This window comes from Carassius auratus, chromosome 16 (assembly GCF_003368295.1).
Source record: "Carassius auratus strain Wakin chromosome 16, ASM336829v1, whole genome shotgun sequence".
Classification (NCBI taxonomy): Eukaryota; Metazoa; Chordata; class Actinopteri; order Cypriniformes; family Cyprinidae; genus Carassius; species Carassius auratus.
The window spans coordinates 13,244,393-13,264,655 of NC_039258.1; the positions used below are offsets into that span (position 1 = coordinate 13,244,393).

General features: G+C 34.6%; 1 protein-coding gene across 6 annotated transcripts in view; it reads right to left on the reverse strand.

The window, feature by feature from the left end:
- LOC113116190 (trafficking kinesin-binding protein 1-like) overlaps nt 1-20,263 on the reverse strand; it is a 41,387-nt gene that overhangs the window by 16,739 nt on the left and 4,385 nt on the right. The window contains exons 1-5 of one of the 6 annotated variants that reach the window (XR_003293985.1): nt 18,599-18,879; nt 15,203-15,397; nt 2,743-2,819; nt 2,301-2,417; nt 865-965 (exon numbers count right to left, since the gene is read on the reverse strand). Coding sequence is in view for 5 of the 6 variants with exons in the window: in XM_026284168.1 (XP_026139953.1) it covers nt 865-965; nt 2,301-2,417; nt 2,743-2,819; nt 15,203-15,397; nt 18,599-18,602 (494 nt within the window). In the remaining variant the exon portion in view is untranslated. Of the gene's footprint in view, nt 1-864; nt 966-2,300; nt 2,418-2,742; nt 2,820-7,078; nt 7,489-11,448; nt 12,751-15,202; nt 15,398-18,598; nt 18,885-20,263 lie in introns of those variants that run through there. The other 5 variants (XM_026284168.1, XM_026284172.1, XM_026284170.1 and 2 more) reach the window with 5 other exon arrangements.

The following is a 20,263-nucleotide window of genomic DNA, read 5'->3' on the forward strand; positions in this document are numbered from 1 at the left end:
AAAAAAAATAAATCATAGACAGATGTGCCTACTTTAGTACATGGAAATCTCCTCACTGAAAATAACTATTCGTATCATTTTCAGGCAAAACATAAATATTATAGAACTCCACAGTTTGAGGTATTTTTCAAACTTAAATGGATAGTACACCAAAAAATGAAAATTCTGTTCATTACATTAATTATTCACCCTTATGTTGTTCCAAACATGTAAGACCTTCATTCATCTTCGGAACACAATTTAAGATATTTTTGATGAATTCCGGGAGCTCTCTGACCCTCCCATAGACAGCAAGGTTCCTTACACGATCAAGGCTCAGAAACATAGTAAGGAGATCGTTAAAGTAATCCATGTGACATCAGTGGTTCAACCGTAATTTTACAAAGCTACGAGAATACTTTTTGTGCGAAAAGAAAACTAAAATTATGACTTTTTTCAACAATTTTGGAGAGTATCACATACATAAACAATGTATGCAACATATCAGTGTATGGTGCTGCTGACACAGAACAGAATATGTTGTTTATGTATGTGATACTCACCAAAAGGGTGCCATAGGGTCATAGTTTAAAATTTTCTTTGCGCACAAAAAGTATTCACGTAGCTTCGTGAAATTACGGTTGAACCACTGATGTCACATGGATTATTTTAGCGATATCCTTGCTATGTTTCTGAGCCTTGATTGTGTTAGGATCCTAGCGGTCTATGGGAGGGTCAGAGAGCTCTCGGAATTCATCAAAAATAACTTACTTTGCGTTCCGAAGACGATCAAAGGTCTTACAGGTTTGGAACGACATGAGGGCGAGTAATTAATGACAGAATTATAATTTTTAGGTGAACTATCCCTTTAATACACGGACTCACGGTGTGGTAGAAGCAGATTCTCCATCGCTCTCCTCAGCTGCACTTGTGTAGAACTGCAGGAGCTCATCCTTCATTGAGAGATCATGACGCAGCTGAGACACCTGCATGGAAGCACACAAACACTCACAGCCTATGCATGCAACAATAACTGTATACTCAAATAGTCTGTGTCGTTTTATATAAGAATGTTTTCCGATTAAATCTGTTTCATGCTGCTAAAAAAAAGAATGTTCTTTACACATAGTAATACTTTAGAACCATATCATCCTCAAAAATACTTTTTATTGGGACAATATTCTTTGGGTTAAATGGGACATATGATGCTTTTTATAAAGATCATTATTTTGAGTATTTGGTGAAACAGAATATGCTGACTTCAATAAAAAAACAAAAAACACATTATTTCTCAAATACTGTATATTATTGTACGGCTCTTTCAAACACAGAATTTTCGACAAAGTCCCTCCTTCCGACAAGAAGTCTGCTCTGATTGGCCAACTGACTCACAGCATTTTTTAAAAGCTTTTTATAATTGTGAGCTTCTTCTTTCAAAATAAATGTAAAGACCGTTAATTACGTCCTTAGTTTTACCATCAGTTCAAGCTTCCCCTGAAAAGGGGAACAGAGACCCAGGACAGACACAATGAAGAAGCTTGTATTTGTTTGCAGTACACAAGCCATGGACGTTTAAGACAGCTGTGTGACTGTCTCTCTCTCTCTCTCTCTCTCATACACACAGACAGACAGACAGACAGACAGACAGACAGATAGATAGACAGGCAGACAGACAGACAGACAGACAGACAGACAGACAGATAGATAGACAGGCAGACAGACAGACAGACAGACAGACAGACAGACACAGACGCGACACGCAAAACTCTGCGTTTGAACACTCAATAGCAAATACTTAAACTTAGAACAAAACATACTTACAGTAGCTGATTCAGAAGTGCCAGATTGTAGTAGCAAAGTCAGAATTACCTCCTCTCCTAGGTTCACGAAACGGTTGTTCATAAAATGCATGGATGTTCTGTTGTAAGTAATCTTAAAGATTCCTAAATGCGTCTACTCTCGGAAGGCCAAATAAAGTGCTTTTGCTTTTGCCTAGATACACACAGCATCTCCCTTTCTTTCTTTGCATGAACCTTTGGGCGACATTACGCAAATATTTCCACATAGTGATGTAGACATGTGGGGGCGTGTTTGAATGAGCAGTTTTAGGGGGGAGTGGCTTTTTGAGACTTTAGCCTTTGCAACTATCTTCTTTACGCACCAAGAGCTTGTAACACTCCAAAGAGAAAGGAATAGTTGAAATCGCATCATATGACCCCTTTAAAGTTATTTATTCCAGTGTAACTTCAGCACAAAATTTCTAAAGAAACAAATGACATTATCCAACAGGCTTGTCTCACTTTTCAGTTTTCTTCTCTTACCTCTTCTCGTATGTGCTCCACCTGCTCCTCCAGGAAGGTGTTCCTCTCGCTGAGGGTTTTGTTCTTCTTCAGCAGAGACTGACCTATACGAGCCGCCAACTCCAAATCCCGCTCTTTCTGAATTGAGGAACACAAAATGACCCTATATGTTCTTTGTTTGGCTCACAATCAAACAATTCCGTAGTATGTGTTCATTTTGAATAGCTTGGAACATTCAGTGACTAAATTTTACAGAAACCTGGATATTATATCTAGTATCTCTCAGAAACATATGGTAACATCATCAGGACTGTGGATGATACTTATGTAATCATGAACTATTATGGTTCACTGAAAGACCTATATCACAACATGTGGGCCATGCTTTACACCAAAAATACCTCCACCCTATTTTTTATTTTTAAATGACTGCTATGACTTCCTCCCACTTCCCATGGCTTACCTCCTCCAGGAGACGTGTCACAGCATCTATATCATTATACGTCTTAGTCATCTGGCCCACTCGATCAGCACATAGAACTATAGGAACAGAGGAATAAAAAAATGAATATAGCAAACTAATAAACATTTCAAAATTAAAGGTACACTGCGTTAAAACACATAGTACCAGTATGTAACATAAGAGGTGCATACATGCTCAGAACACATAGGGATATTTATTACTTGCAAAAAAGAAGTTTACTTGAATATACTTTATATACTTAATATACTTTAAATGAATATTACATTACCAAATGTTTTCACACACTTAACTGCATATTAACTGCAATTAAAAGTAAACATATTATTAAGTTTAGTCATTTTCTGAGCCAATATTTATACATGTATGTAATTTCATGGCCTTTTTGCTTCACTTTTGTATTTGAATTTAAATAAATTTCATGCATTCAATACAATTAAGTGCACTACATTTTTCACAAATGATGACATGACTTTGATTTTCTTTGTATTGATTCCAAAATTCCAATGAATGAAAAAATGAGAAGAATTTCCATTAAACCAATGTTTTGGCTCTTTTCCAGGTCACATTGTTCACATGGTCTTACTAACTTTCTTCCAGAATCTAATCTTTGCTCTAATAGATCTCTTCTCCAGGGAAATCAATGGAGATCAAACACCACCATTAGCACCATCATATTTTCTCATTATCAACAGGTCAGCATTTTCCAGATCATAAATATCTCAGTGGATTTATTAGAGTCACATCCAACAGATCCACCCTGCCTGCGTGTTCGAAGCAAACTATATTTAGTACAATATAATACAACTGCAACCTTTAAAATATGATTGTGCAATGATGCGGTCCAAAGATGAAAACCCATTTTACATATAACAATGAGCAATTCTAAACTAAATATGCATAATGGGAACTCCCATTATTATTATTTTTTTTTCTGGTGTTATGAAGCCTCAGTGTTAACACTTTTAAGGGAATCTAACTCACTTATAGCCATTTAAAATAAATAAATTAAATGTATAATATATTAAGTATAGAAAAGAAAGTATTTTGACAATTAAACACTTTTCATTAGGGCAGTAAACAATACACAAACACTACAGTTACATAATCGCTGTACTGCTGGTGAGATGGACACTAGACGACATGATAATGCTTTCAACTGTTCAAAAAGGAAAAAAAAAAAGAACTCTTTAAGCGAAGTAAGTGTTAAAGAATCAAATGCAAAGCAGACATTTCCATCTGCGTCACACTCAGTACAGCACCTGAATCCAACACCCAGCTATAAACCACACCGAAACATTCCTGGAGCAGGACTCATTTAAACACACATCAGCTCCATACTGTATTCTTCTCTTAAACAATCTACTCTGCCAATAGTACAGAACATTTTCTGTGGTATTATTTGATCAAGGATGAAAATATTTGTGGAGAAGCTACAGTTTGACGCGTGGTTTCATTATATTGTACTGTATAGGTTAAACTTAGCCCTGCAGATGTTGTTATGGACTGTGAGTCACACTACAACAATGGTTGATAGGATATGGCTGAATAGTAAACCTAACAAACCCACCCAATGCATATCAAAGTACAGCGATGCTATTGCTGTGTGAGAATATTTTCATTTAAGAACAATTCTTATTGTTCCTGCGAACAAATGAAAACAGAACCAAGTCCTAAAAGTTAGAGGCCAGCCTTTAATACTGTTTAATAATTCAACCACCAATATATATATATATATATATATATATATATATATATATATATATATATATATATATATATATATATATATATATATATATATATATATATCATAATGTTGAAAAATCATACTCTCTCTTAAGCTTTCCAAATCAAAAGGGTCACTTAAATTAAAATATTTCTCTTGATTTTAAACACCATTTGATTTAACGGCATAAATGCTTCAAATTACTTATATAAAATAAATGGTTTATAAAATAAAAGGTTTTTAAATTTCATAATAACAATATAGCAAATTAAAGTAACTTTTTTGTTAAATGTAATTTACTCCGATGATGGCACAGCTGCATTTTCAGTCTGATTTGGTGCTCATGAAACATTTCTCCTCAACATTAATGTTTAAAACAGTAGTGATGCTTAATATATTTTAATAGAAATCTTTTGTAACTTTGTAAACATCTTTACTGTCAGTTTTGATCAATTTAATGCATCGTTGTTGAATTAAAAGCATTGATTCTTGCAAAAAATTTAATGTTTTTTTTTTTTTTTTTTTTCTCTGGTTGGCTATTTTGGAGAAAGATATGTAGTCCGGCATTTTTTTTTTATAATTACCATATAATAAAATTATATATATAAAATTATATATATATATATATGTATAATACTTTTATATATTTATAAAACATATTTAGACAATTCCTATTATTCAAAAACATCCAGTGTAAAGAAAGAATGAGCAGAATTAAATTGTTGTCATGTTGCTATGGATTACAAATGTAATAGAGACAACTAAAAATCTCACTGAACAGAATATTTATCAATAACAGTATATACCACAATTGAGAGACATCACATTATGTCCCTTTCATAGTTCAATGGCCATCACAAATGAATTAACCTGCTTAGCAAGGTTTATTTACATGGGTAAACACTCATTAAAGACCAAGTTAGACAGCTGCTGGTCTAAGCTCCCAGGACAGGGTGCTTCACACTCGATAACAAAGTTTTCCGTCCACCAACATGGATTGACCCCGGTACCATGACACTCAACACCAGACCAAACAACAAACTAAGAGCAACCGTACACAATGACCTGCCATCAGACCAGCTCAGTGTAAACTGGACACAAAGAACGCAGTCAGGCAGTAATCGCTCCCACATGTCATGTTTAGTGCATTAATAAGACTTCCTTGGACTTGAAATAACCTTGTGCATTTCCAGCATTTCAATAGCACTTAATCTAGCCTGTATGTATATTGCATTATAAATGTATTGTTGGTGAGTTATAAAGCTTTGTTCTATATACAGTATGCATTAAAATGAACAATGCAATTAACATGTCAGGTATAATCTACCTACTGATTGCTACACTGTTAAAGAGCATAATGCAATATAGCTAGCACATGAAAGATATAACCCATGCAATTTGGTACTCCTCATGTTATTGCATTAACAAAAAGGTAAAATAAAAAATTGATATCACAGTGTGACTGTGTCACAATTATTAATACATGCACCTGATTATAAAAATGTTAATGCTAAAGCGTAATGCATTTATTTCATTAAAAAATAGCAAAAACTGTAAAATAATTTTGCTATTTAAAATAACTGCTTTCTATTCTAATACATTTTCAAATATGCTGATCTGCTGTTCAGAAGTTGTAGTGTATATATTTAAAAATAATATATTTAGGTTTCAACAAATACAATATAACTTCTGTTTTCATTCTTAAACTACTGTACGTACAGTATGAGATAATTTTTGTTTTTATATGTTCTATTATTATTATTAATAATAAGGATAATAGTTATTGTTATTATTACTCTATTATTATTATTTTTATTGAATTTAACTGCAAAGACTACAAAAACAAACCAAAAAACATAGCTGTAAATAAAGTATAAAGAGTATTTTAGTATGTTTTACAAGAAAATACTATTATATGTGGTGCATACCATGTCTTTGTAATTATTTGTGAAATTTAGTGGCAATCCCTTAGGGAAAACATTTCAAAAGTAAATGCTAGGCCAAGAAAAACACAAAGCATAGTTGATATAGTTAATCATTACTCCAGTCATATAATGTCATACCTGCAGTGTATGCTGCACCAATATGAGAAAGGTCTGTGCAGCGTTGACATGATCAAACTTATGGAATGCTCTGGGACACGGCAAATTAGTAATAAATCTAAACAGCAGGCCATGACATTAATTAGTCACAATAAAAGCTAAAACAGATTTACACTTGTTCCTGAAACTGTATGATTAATACTTTGAAACGTAATGATTCAAACTGTGTAACTCACCAATTTGTTTCAACACTAAAATGAGTTACAATGTTCTACAACACTAATGACAGCCTGAGTGTTTACGCTCACACTAAATATTTTGAAATACAAATAGTGATAAGGTCAGAGAGAAGAAGAAAGCAGACAAGAAGAATCTGATGTATTGTGTACATTTTAAATGCTTTAACCAGGTACATGTATGTCATCCCCAACCAGGAATGGAAAAACCTGATCAGATCATTTAGATTTCAGAATAAGCCATTGGCCATTACTGAAATACATTTTTTGACTTTTAAAGGGATCAAAATATCAGGTCACGGATACTGTACCTTCCTCCAGGGTGTATGCCTCTGCATCTTCCTCATCATCCTCATCATCAGCACTGTTTGAGCTCAAGTAAGATGAGCTAGATATTTCCAGGATCTCTAAAGAAGAGTCAAACTCAAAGTACTCCTCTTTAGAGTGATCAAGAGTCAATGTCATGCTGTCTCTGGGCTAGTTAAGCCCAGGCTGTCTCATCCATCTCACGTCCACAGCCATCTGTGAGACTGTGACGTTGGGCTGGACATATAACCCTATCTCACAGATCAGATAGACCGTCCCTGACTGACACACTCCTGTCACAGCAGACTCAATGCTTGGAAGCTACCGCTCACATAAGAAAAAGCAGGGGATGTGTCACTTAAGAAAGAAAATAACCCAACTACTTTTTTGTAAATCAACATGCATTTATGTATAAAATTATAAGGACTGTATAAAGGTTTTATGTATTAGATTTATATTAAGTTTCATAAGAATAGTCTAACTTAAAACTTAAAAAGAAATTCTGGTCCCCCTTCTTTAGAGGACAGAATGGTACGTTCCACACACCATGGCAACTTATCAAGGTGTGACTGAGTTGTGTTTGACTACACCTGTTATGTGGGCGGAGCTTATGCATATTCCCTAATGAAAAGATTCCACATAGCCATAGAGAGCGCAAACAAATGATAAAATGACACACCTTTTGCTAAAAATTAGATACATATTTTATTACAAAATAACAAATTTTGATAAGGGTAGTTAAGGAAATTCAATAAAAATAAAGAGATTTTTTTCTATAAACAAACAATTTGCTAAAGTAAATAAATTAACTAATATATATATATATATATATATATAAAATGTACACACACACACACATGCATACATAATGTATTTTCTGAGATGTACTCCATTAGAGAACAAATTCTGATCTGACCTCATGTTTACATGAGGTAAAACAAATGTTTACAAACCTATATAAATTTTTAATGAATTAGTTGTAACCACAATCAATCACATTTATTTAACTGAAATAACTTTTGTGTTCTGTGTGAGTTCTGGTTGTAGTTTGTTTATATTATTTTTAAACAAAGCTACACTTTAAACCTTAAAATTAATAAAATGTCTTGTAATCATTTATAAATTACTGATCATGTAATGTCTTTATTTTGATTAGCAAAGGATTCATACATCCATTTGTCTTTATATTATTATTGCACGTTTGAAGCACCCACCTAAGCTTACAAAAAAAAAAAAAAAACTAATTGTACCTGTAAGTTTTACACACATATACCAATAAATAAACAATTGAGACCAGTCTGATTATTAACTTGCTTCACAAAACTTAAACATAACCAAAACAAGCGGAATAATTTTAGTTCACTATAGCGTTATATGGTAATAATCTTTACCCTTTAAACTCAGCAGCTTGACAACTGGAGAGTAAAGACATGCGGCGTTTGATAACAACACTTACACTTTTACAACTCCACCTAGTCTAACAACGTCTCACGAATCACCCATTAACAATGTCTGGGTTTGTTTTGTTATCACTCATTTTTCGTTTCATTGAGTGAATGCAAATTTCTTATAATTGCAATAGAGTCTGCAGCGCAAACTTCTTGCAAATGCGGTTTGTTGAGGGCCTTCATTCCTATGGAAACACAATAGCGTGACAGGAATGAGAGAATGGCACAATGGCCAAGGCCGTGAAGGAGGCGGGTTTCTCCTTAGTGTGAGCTTAACCATGGCTGAGCTTTTGTGCTTTAGCTCCACTGAAGAGGCTAAAAGGAAAAGCGAGAAAAGACGGGCTGAAAATGGTGAAGAATATGGTAAAGGGCTGGGAAAACTCTGAGAGGGGAGGAGAAAGTGAGAAGGGGAGTGGGAAATGCAAAACAGGTTGAATGGGAATAAAAAAAAAGAATGTGTGTGTGTGTGTGTTGAATTCTGCTCAACCACTTAAGAAATCAATATGCTGTGTGAGAGGAATAGAGACCCAAAGCACAACACAGAGTGTGGGTCAACGAAAACTGAATAGTATATATTAGTGGTCGACCGATGTGTTTTTTTTGACAGCCAATGCTGATATCTTGGGGCCGATAACCAATATGATTTAAAAAAAATATATATTTTTACTAATATTTCAGAAATCTGAAATCATTTGACAATGGATTAAAAAAGTAAATGTGTAAAAGAAACATGCTAATACTTTAGATGACAGTATTTTCCACAAATAAATACATATTTAATACAAATATAATTCAAAAGAAAGTAAACACTGTAACCAACAGTTTAAATTGTATGAATGCATATTTGCTAAATGCTGTGGCAAATGAGAAAGTATTATAATGTTTGCCTTTCTATTACTAATATTCCTAATATAAAAGCAATCGTTACAATACTTTCTGTATACATTAATTCCTTCATTTAACCTTTCTATCTGATTATTAGACAGACTTCTATCCGTATTAGACAGAACTGTTAACGACGAGGACGAACAAGAGAGATTTGAGCACTGTGTGCGCTCAGGCACCGCCGCTCTCTGCCGCTCCTCGAACACATCGGCCAAGCAGAAAAACTTATCGGCCGATGCCGATATTTGAAAAAAGGGGCAAAAACCAGCCGATATATCGGCCTTGGCAATATATCGGTTGACCACTAGTATACAATCACATACATTTAATATCATATAACAAGCATTTAGAGAATCATCCACAAACAGAGCTTATATTCTGCTCTAATGATCCGTGACCGATAGCTTGGTTCAGTTTTATTAATAATGGGATGTCTAAGTGTTATGATGAAGTGTTTGGTACAAAATAACATGAGTTAATGTAGCATAGAGTGCTGAAACCGAATCATTCATTCATATTTTGCCAATAAGCCATTGCACACATACAACATGTCTCTGACTCTTCTTTCACAGCATTGTCTCAGCCTGAGAGATTTCCGTATTGACTGCAAGAGTGACAGCCTACAACAGTCTGCGTGTTTGAAAAAACCCCGCATCCCTCTAACACCTCTGTATTGTTTATTAATATTTTTAAATTGTATTAAAATGATCCACTTCTGTGACTCATTGAGGTTTTATTCTATTTGCTCCCCTAATTTTGATAACATTTCGAGACAGCAAGCGATTCATCATTGACCTGATATAACTAAACAAACATTGCATACATGCATAACTTGATATTTGCATAATATGCTGCATGCTGCACATCACAGTAAATGACTGGGATCAAAACAGAGCAGTTTCATGCAGGATTACGTAACCATCCCAGTTCTAAGGAGACATATTATAAGGAAGAAAGTATAAGGCAGCGAACAGCCATCAGAGAGCACTAAAACATCCAGCAAGCATATATGTGCAGTACTGTGATATAACCTGCTGCTTGTGACTTCATAATGTCTACATACTGTATATGAGCGCATCATCAGTGGTGAATGCTGAGACTATGTGTGCACAATCATTTTATTGATTTGCACAAATATATAACTTTTTTTTTTCGGAAAGGACAACAGACAGTATGTATATTCAGATATAAGTGACTGGGGTATGAATGCAATTTAAACCTGGATCTATCCAGTAATAAATGTATGTCTCTTTGCTTTAAGACTATGAGATGATTGAATGAATGCTATGGTTATTAAAGACTTCTGCTGAAATTTAGCAATCACTTTGTAAGAAGTCTTATGGGGTTACACTTAACAGAAGATCATAACAAATACAGTGCAGTTCACAATATAATGCATTCAAATAGCAAAAACTAATGCCATTTAAACCTGATGATCATCATAAATAAATAAATATTTATGAAAATAAATACTGGCATTAAATGATTAGAATGTATTCAAGACTGAACAATTCAAGGTCATACTTAAAATAATTATATTATATATATATATATATATATATATATATATATATATATATATATATATATATATATATATATATATATATATATATACATACATACATACATACATACGTACGTACGTACGTCTTGAATACATTCTAATGTATGTATGTACATTCTATGTATGTATATATATATATATATATATATATATATATATATATATATATATATATATATATATATATATATATATAATGTGTATGTGACTGAACTCAAGATGCCCACAAGATGCTGTCTGGAACATTCTTGAAACATTTTTGATAACATGATCATCAGGTTTTGGACAAATTTGTGAATTTCATGTCAATTTGAGTGGTGCTATTAAATATCCTTTCCCATTCTTGTCTACAGCAGACCATGTTACTAACCAACTTTCTAAAAGGGTTTACTTCCCTGGGGTACCTCTCCCCACCCCTCTGCCCCCTCTCTCCCCCTTAGCGGCAGCCGATGAGATTTTTCCATCATGGTCTTACCGTCAGCACACTCTTCATAGTACCAGTCCAGCTCGTAGTAATCAGCCTCCACAAACCTCTGCATGCTCAGTCTCCTTCAGTCTTGAGCTGCAGCCTCTCCCGTCCGGCGTCTGAGGTCACACACATATACATGCACCTATGGCCGCCCATTCTCCCAGCAGCCGGATCTACTGATCTGCCACTAACTAGTCACAAGACATCCTACACATACAAGGTCAGAGAACAAGGGATGATGAATGCAGTGTCTCTAAAAGCCAGCAGAGTTGCGCAGGAAATTGTACTGCTATAGTCAAGGTTGTATCATACTCTAGAGGGCCGGGCCTACCAGCAACACCAGCCAATCAGAGCGCACTTCATCAGCTGCTTCGTCAAAGCCCAACCCAGTCTTCTCTAGAAAGGTTGCTATGGCAACTGGCTCTGACTCCAGGCTGTATAATGCTTTGTTGATTAACTTCCCTCTGTTTTTCTCCATCACTCTTCCACTGATGTTTTCTGCCAGTGGTAGCAATGCATACGTGGAATCTTTGATTTTGGTGCTCAGCTCAAATGTAAGTGGCTGGTACAGTGACTGCAGGTGTCCTGCTTCTGTCTGCCTGCCAAAGGAAGCAGCTGACTCTCTGCAATTCACTGTGCCAAGAACTGCCACAAATAGGCTGGTGGAAAAAAAAGGAGACACACTGACCACAGAGTATTCTATACAAAGGCTTTGTCTTGTCATTCATATTCTTTGAAAACTAAATATTGATTTAATTTGATAAAACTACTGCTTACACAAATTTAGCAAATACATTCCTTATAATGTGATTCTATTCAACACCATAGCTCTTGAATGGTGTAAATGATCCAATCACAAGCTTGCGTTCAGCTATGAAGTCATTTTACGGTGCCGTGGACCTACTGTTGATGACGTTCCAGTTGCCACCTCATCGGCTCACTGGTGAAAGGCTCATACTGATTACATCATGCTGATGGGGCAATGGATTTATGGAGTTGTGTGATATGAAGGAATTACCTCCGACTTGATTAGTAATGTTGTTAGGATTGTGAAATTTAGTATTGACTTTTTCTGTTACGTCTGCCTGTTCCTGTTTCCTTATATGGTTTTGTTCCTGTTTGGATTTAGCTCATTAGTTAGTTTGCTCGTTAGTCATCATTAGTCTACTCCCATCACCTGTTTGCCCCTCGTCAGCTGCCCTATTTAAAGTCTCCTTTCTGTTAACTACACTGTTCATTATTGATTAGTGTTACATGGTTTGCTGTTACCATAAGTTATTTCCTTCTTTGAAGTTGTGTGGATTAAAATTAAAGACTTTATTTTTGTCTTTAACATCTTCCTTGGAGTTCTGTAACAAATGTCACAATGAATTCCATACAATTAAAAGAAAAAAAAAAATCGTAAAGGACAAAATTAAGATTTTGTAAGAATAATTAAGAGATAATTTAGATAAAATTGGTTCTTTTATGTATGATTTTGGCTCACATTTAACAAAAACCCACCAATTCACCATCAATCTCAACAAATTAGATTACTTCATAAGACCAAAAAAAAAATAAAAAAAATAATTAAAAATGAATAACAACCGTTACAGTTATTTCCAAGGCAATCCAAAAGAGTAATCCACAAAAACAGGCTAAAGTCAGGCAGGCAGCAAACAATCATAAAACTGGAAAATATATTAAAAAAAAAAAACACAAAGGCAAGGAAACAGGAAACCTAGGTAATGTACAGGCTTTAGCAAACAAACAGTGATTTGATTGAGTGTGTGTGTGCCATTATTATAGTGAGACTAATGAGGTAATGGAAGACAAGTGCTAGCAATGATGATGAGTGCAGATGAGTCCAGGTAAAGGATTATGGGAAATGTAGTCCTGGGTTAACAGTAAAAGTTAGGGATGGAATGCCAACTGGTGGAGCTCATGGGCACTCCAGTGGGAGATCGTGACAATATGGTAAATATTGATTGCTTTTATTTCTCTGGTTCAGACAGACAAATCATAAATGAACTTAAGTGCCGTCTGACATCTAACGCCAAACAATTGAGTGAATAATTCAATGACTCACTCAAAAAAGTTTTCAACACTTGTAGTCATCTACTGGTGTAAAGATTCAAAGAAAGAGTCATCAAAAAATATCCACCAATAATGCACAGACTGACAGCCAGTTTGGAAGACCACTAACATACACAAACAGAGTGACACGAAAAATGAAGTTTGCCAATGCTGTTGTATTCCAAATCAACGCTCTTGAAACACCACTCAAGGGGATAAACATTGCCAATTCAAGGACTGGAACTAAGGCTTGCATAAATTACATAACAACGCCATGCACTGTGAGAGATTTGGTTGAAATCATGTTAGCCACAGTCCCTCCCCAACCCAGAGCTGGGCCTCAGTTTGAACTATTTTTAGCTAATATATGAAAGAGCTGCATGACAGCTCATAAGATCCAGGGCATCAGTATCAGTCATACTGTAAACTCCTGTGATCTATAAACTCTGATGACTACTGTATATTGAAAGACAGCTATCAAAACCAGTTTTATAATGCCTGAAAGGTGAACAACTTAAAATAAAGCAAGACAGAATATTATAATCTACCATAAATAAGTACAAGGAAATTTAATATTCTTTTTTTTTCACTCTATTTTTAAAACTAGACGTTTTGAAACATATTTGCATATCCAAGTAAAATTATTTTCCAGGGAGGCCAAAACGTGATCTACATTGTTGACTGCAGTCATTTTACTATTTCAACTCAGTGGTTAAGAGTATGGCAGGATTGTAAGGTCGACTGCAGATCTGTCGGTTAAATACGGAATAAAAATAATGTTTTGCATGTGGTCACGATGACGACCTCAATCAAACTCAAGGACAGATCATGGAAAAAGGAACTGATCTAAGAGTCCTATCAGCTGCTCCCTTCAACAATGAGTGACAGGAGACTCAGCCAATGAACAGCAGTGTAGGACGGTTGCCTGGTAATATAACCCAGTGTTGTGGATACTAAACACAGCTGTCACATATGAACAACTGTAAATGTACTAACCAAATTATTATACATTTAGTATCACAAGTCTCAAGTAACTTTTTATATATACATAGAAATAAGGATCTTAAATAGAAAGGTACCACTTTATTTTACAGTCCTGTTCCTAATGCACATGCTATGTACTTATTATAGCAATTACAATAACTATGTAATAACTTGGTACTAACCCTGAACCTACCCCTAAACCTAACCCTAACCCATGTAGTTACCTTGTATTACCAAAACTTTCTTAGATAAATACACAGTAAGTACATGTTAGTACACGTACTGTAAAATAAAGTGGAACCAAAAGAACCTTCTGATTTAACTTGAGCATAAAACACATATTTCCAAATAAGTTACAAAAATGCAGCACTGAAAAAAATAAATAATAATAATACTGCCATAATACTAAAAAAATGTAATTGGTTTTATACTTTATTCTAGGTTTAATTAAACTAATCACAGAGCAAATGTTTGACTAACAGTTCTTTATGTTGAAGCATTGTTTAAGTATGCATGAATGGTGATTATGAGAGTGTATGCATATGCTTATTTGTGTATGTCAGTGCATTTCCGAGATATTTGTTGTTACTATTTTGAGGAATATATGGCCAGAGGAAAAAAAAAAAAACTACATTTTGTATGACAGGAAATAGAGGCAGCACAAATAGTGAACAAAAGTGAGAAAAGTAGAGGAATAATATCAGAGCGATTCTGTGCTTACGGAAATATTTGAGGGTCTCCTCGATCTGTTCAGTGGTCAGGTCGAGGTTGATGTCGGGTGAGATGAGAGGCGTGTGGAGCCAGTCGTCGTGGTCATAGCCAAATATTGTGTCAGCTCTCAACTTATAATGAGGCAACTGCTCCTCAAGCAAACTGATGATTTCCACCTCAGGAAGATCAGTGCTGTTACACACATCTGGGAGAGAATGAGAGAATGCAAAGAGAATGGTGAGAAAAATGTTGGGCACGCACAGACGTTTGCTTATTACTAAAGACATTACTAAAAATAACCCAGTTACAACTACGCTTTTGTATCATGACAGTCTTTGAAGTGCCTAGTAGTCAATGCATTTGCTAAAAAAAAAAATACAACTTATGGTTGTAATAACTGTATAATAACAGTGTAATAATATAAAACAATGTAGTATCATTACAAAGATGAAGTCACTGTCAAAGACACATTTAGGACTGAAATAAGAACTTATAAATTAGAATGCATCAAATGCGAGTTTAAGCTGTCCTCTAGTGGTCTGATGAAGAACTACACAACTACACCACTCAATACAATTGGAACTTTTTCTGCACAAAACCCTTTAAACCAGTTGTATAAATGATATTCATTTCAATAAACAGACAAATAAACAGCGAATTACAATCCACAAGTTTTTGGAATGACAAAACACTCATGTTCAATGGAATTATGAAGCAGCCACTGTCTTACCATAATGTTTTTCTGCCCATCCTCCCTTCATAAGAAAACCTTGAATTAGGTCTTAAATTAGTCAGACAAACAGTATTGATTATCATTCCAAACCAACAATACCATTCTTACAACTCTCTTCTGTACGGTAATGACTAAATAGCTTCTGAACAGAATTGTAGGACTGAAATGTGTGACAAATTAGAGAGTCAACAACTATGTGTGATGGAAGCCACATGCTTGTGTTTAACTAAGCACAAGAAGAATGGGACTGGCCTTACAACAATGCAACACCCATTACAGCTGTAACGCCAAAGAGATGAACCACTGATGGTCAGCAGAGTAAAAAAAAGAGTGTGAGTGTGTGTGTGAGAGAGAGAAAGAGAGAGAGAGAGAGAGAGAGAGAGAGAGAGAGAGTGTGTATCTATGTGAACTTTGGGTGCTCTAATGGCATGTGGCACAGTGCTGGCTCCTTGAGCAAAGATAAAAGCAGTGCTCACCTTTATACAAGGTCACCAAGTTTGTGACACACATTCAGTGAAACTCCACATGAAGTTTGTATGAATTTGAAGCGGCCATTTGTGAAAACACTAGCTATTATTCATACAGAAACAGGGACTGACCCTGGGTAATTCATTGTAGCAACTTGAATACTACAGATGTTATGGGAATGAGACAGTTTAAGACCTGGACCTGGTATAAAACATGATCTTCAATTCCAAATGCTCTCTGTGTGAATGTACAGCCAACGGTTATTATTTTTAGCATTATTTTATCAATCAATCAATCAATCAATCAATCAATCAATCAATCAAGTAAAGGGAAAAATAGAAGCCATTTAGGAATGTAACAGTTAAAGAACTCCGAAAAGAGCAAGATTCTCATGGGATTTTAAAACAATGAAAGCCCTTCACTAACAGTTTAAGCTGTGTTAGAGGGTAGCAGGTAGTGCACCAGAAAAATAGTGCATGCTTACATTTTTAACAGACTCCGTTCCAGAACTGTTCCTATTAAATTTCTATAAAGGGGTTTCAAAATACAAGCCATAAACCAAACCAACCTCTTTGATTTTAAGAATGTACCATAATAATAATAATAATAATAATAATAATAATAATAATAATAATAATAATAATAATAATAATAATAATAATAATAATAATTATTATTATTATTATTATTATAATTATAATAAAGCCATAAGAAGCACTGCAAATGGCACAACACTAAACATTGGTTATAGGTGTAAAAAACAACATACAAACAGTTAATATACATGATATTTTTCACTTTTATTGCTAAATATTCAAGTAAACAAATACCTATGTAGTGTGTGTAGCACAGGAAAACAACATTTTATTCTGTAATTTTTCATGCTTTATGGGACTAAACCATGGTACAGTAACCGTGACTTCTCCGATTGGTGGATCTCGTGCAAGGATTGTGGGTAGTGTAGTTTTTTTTATTTTTTTTATTATTATTAAACATGATACTGCCAAGGTATACATATCTGATCTCACTGTAAGTCTTTCTTAAAGTTGGTGGCAAATGGTTATATGTGAGTATAAAACTGAAACTAATATGATTTAACTTCCCTAATAGTCCTGTAAGGCTCAGGCACTCTTCTCTACTCTTCTCTACACTGGAAAGCATGAGGCCCCTGAAAGGAAAACTTACTCTGTATTATACAGGATGACATGAACACATATCAGCCACATTCTGTCACTTTACAAGTGAGGCGAAAATTTTACTTTTTTTCAGACAGAAGGGGAACATTGTAGAAAAAAAAAAAAAATTAGTATAGAAGTATGGGGTGAGGGTTTCATTCAGTTAAACTCTGACTAAAGAGCGTTCTTTGTTTGTCTTGAGCCAGCTGGCAAAGAAATCTGAGAGCATTTCAAAACAGAATCTACCAGACTTTGCTGAAATGAGGTGTGGATCAATAAAAAAAATAAAAAAATAATATATATATAATCAAAATAATGACACGTCACGTTTGTGTAAAACCTTATGATAACAATTATCTACAGTATATAGTATTTGGTTTGTATAAGCTGCATGCATATCAAGCTTATATAACATAGTTTATCATCATTTGATAATGATCCAAAAATCAACTTGTGCTTCAAAGGAAGCATGAAAATCTGACCTTAAAGCAGGCAACATAGACCATGCTTCAATGCTTGTTTTATTTTTAAAATATTGGCCAAAACATGCATCGTTCTTAGACATTTTATGTATTTTTTTAAATAAATAAATAAGTGGTAGTTTAATTGAAGGTTTTAATTTAGATTTTGGATCACTGACTTTCGAACCCCACTTTATGTGTGCATGTTGGCAAATCTTTAAAATGAAAATAAAATAAAAAATAAAAACTACACTGATTGTCTAAAAATAAAAATAGGAACAAAGAAAATGACTAAAACGTTCTAATCCAAGTTTAAATGACTCAAATCATGAAAACTTGAAGGCATTTAAAAAAAAAAAAAAAAAATTAAAAAGTTCAAATGGTGTTTTTAGTCTTTTTTGATACTTCCAAACACGCAGTTAAATGAACCCTAAAGACAAACAACTTAGCCTTAACCCTGAAGCACAGAAGGTCATCTACACAAAATCTCTGGCCACAGTTGGACACCGCCGGTAAAAAGTCTGATAGTGAGCGAAAGTTCAGTGAGCGTGAAGAACAGCAGTACTCACTCATGGTGCTGCAGCCACGGGCTCGCTGTTCACTCGCCCAAACTTACATTTTCCACTTCTTCAGGATCAGACACGGCGTCGACAGAACCAAGTGGTTGTGGGAGGAAGAGAGGGAGAGTGTAAAACGAGGGAGGAGGCAGTGAGCAAACGCGGACACAGCCCAGCCATGTCTGGCATGCTGATGACACCAGTCACATGGCCCCTCACTAAACATAGACTGGATTTCTCTCAGGACAGTCGGGTTCAGTGTTCATTGTTCCTGTCCTCCTGACCCTGGATCAGTTTTCTCTTTATATTAAACAAAATATATGACGTACAGTATTTCATGCAAAACAGCCAGCGGTTCAGGGGGTTTTGGGGGCGTGTGTTAGGCAGGAAGTTAGACAGCCTCAGGGAAACTGGCTCAGAGATAAGTTTAACAGCTGTTGAGTATGTGAGTGAACATGAGAGGGAAAGAAAGAGAAGAAACAACTCGACAATACATGCTTGAATGTACACCGTACATTTTGAATCTACTTTTATTAATAAAATACATTTTGGTCAAAAAGGCTGGAAACCCAGGATTCACAATAAAATAAAATCTAAAATAAGCTGCGATTTAAAATGGTATTAATAAACAAACATTTAAATAATGAATATTGAAATATTTTAATAAAAAACGACAAACACTTGACCTTAACCTTGAAGTGCAGAGGACACACACACACACACACACACACACACACACACACACACAATTATTCTGATTATTATTATTAGTATACAAATTATAAATAACATATAAATAATATAATATATTATTCAATATTTAACAAAACTGAAATTATAATAATAATAAAAAAAAAACTTAAAAAAATAAATATAAAAAATAAAAATAAAATAAAAACTGATGAGAAAAGAAAAAATAGCAGCATCAGTATACAAATATGAAAAATCAATCGCATATATATGCAGGATAAAATTAAACTATTTAACTTTACATTTTATATTTTCATATAAAAATGTGACTTAAAAATATTTTGAAGATGAACTTTGGCAAAGACGTGCAGCAATGACTTTCCCTAACTACTAGAATTTCTCTTCCTCTATCTCTGTACAAGCAGAAGTCGAACAGAGAATGTTAAGGTGCTTTAATGTCAGTGGCTGCTACTTTAGTCGGACTACTACTGAACAGCTGAAAACACACAAAAACACACACAACCAACTTCAAACTATGTCTTTTTACAGTCAAGGTACAGTTTGGTGGACACTCTTATCCAGAGTCATTTCAAAAGCTTATTTAGCTTCACATGTGACACTACATGGTCGACAGATGGCAAGCACACAATTCAGAAAGCTACCCAAGCAAAAGTAATTACCTTATTACCTATACAACTATAAAGCCCTAAGCAATGACAGCATTTCCAAGTTAGATGATCAAAGTCAAAACAAGACTTTTAATACCGTCTATAAAATCATATAATATCAAGTCTAGTACAGTTGGAATCGCATGGTTATTTTCCTAAAGTACTTGGCTTCTCTATTCATTTGAGGACAAAAGGTTTTCAGAACTTGAGAGGACATGTGGGAAAGGCCACATGCACAGATGACTGCCATAAGGAGATGAATGGGAATCTTTGGGAAAGAGCCAATCAGATGGCAGACGACAGCTGCTGAAATGAAGTG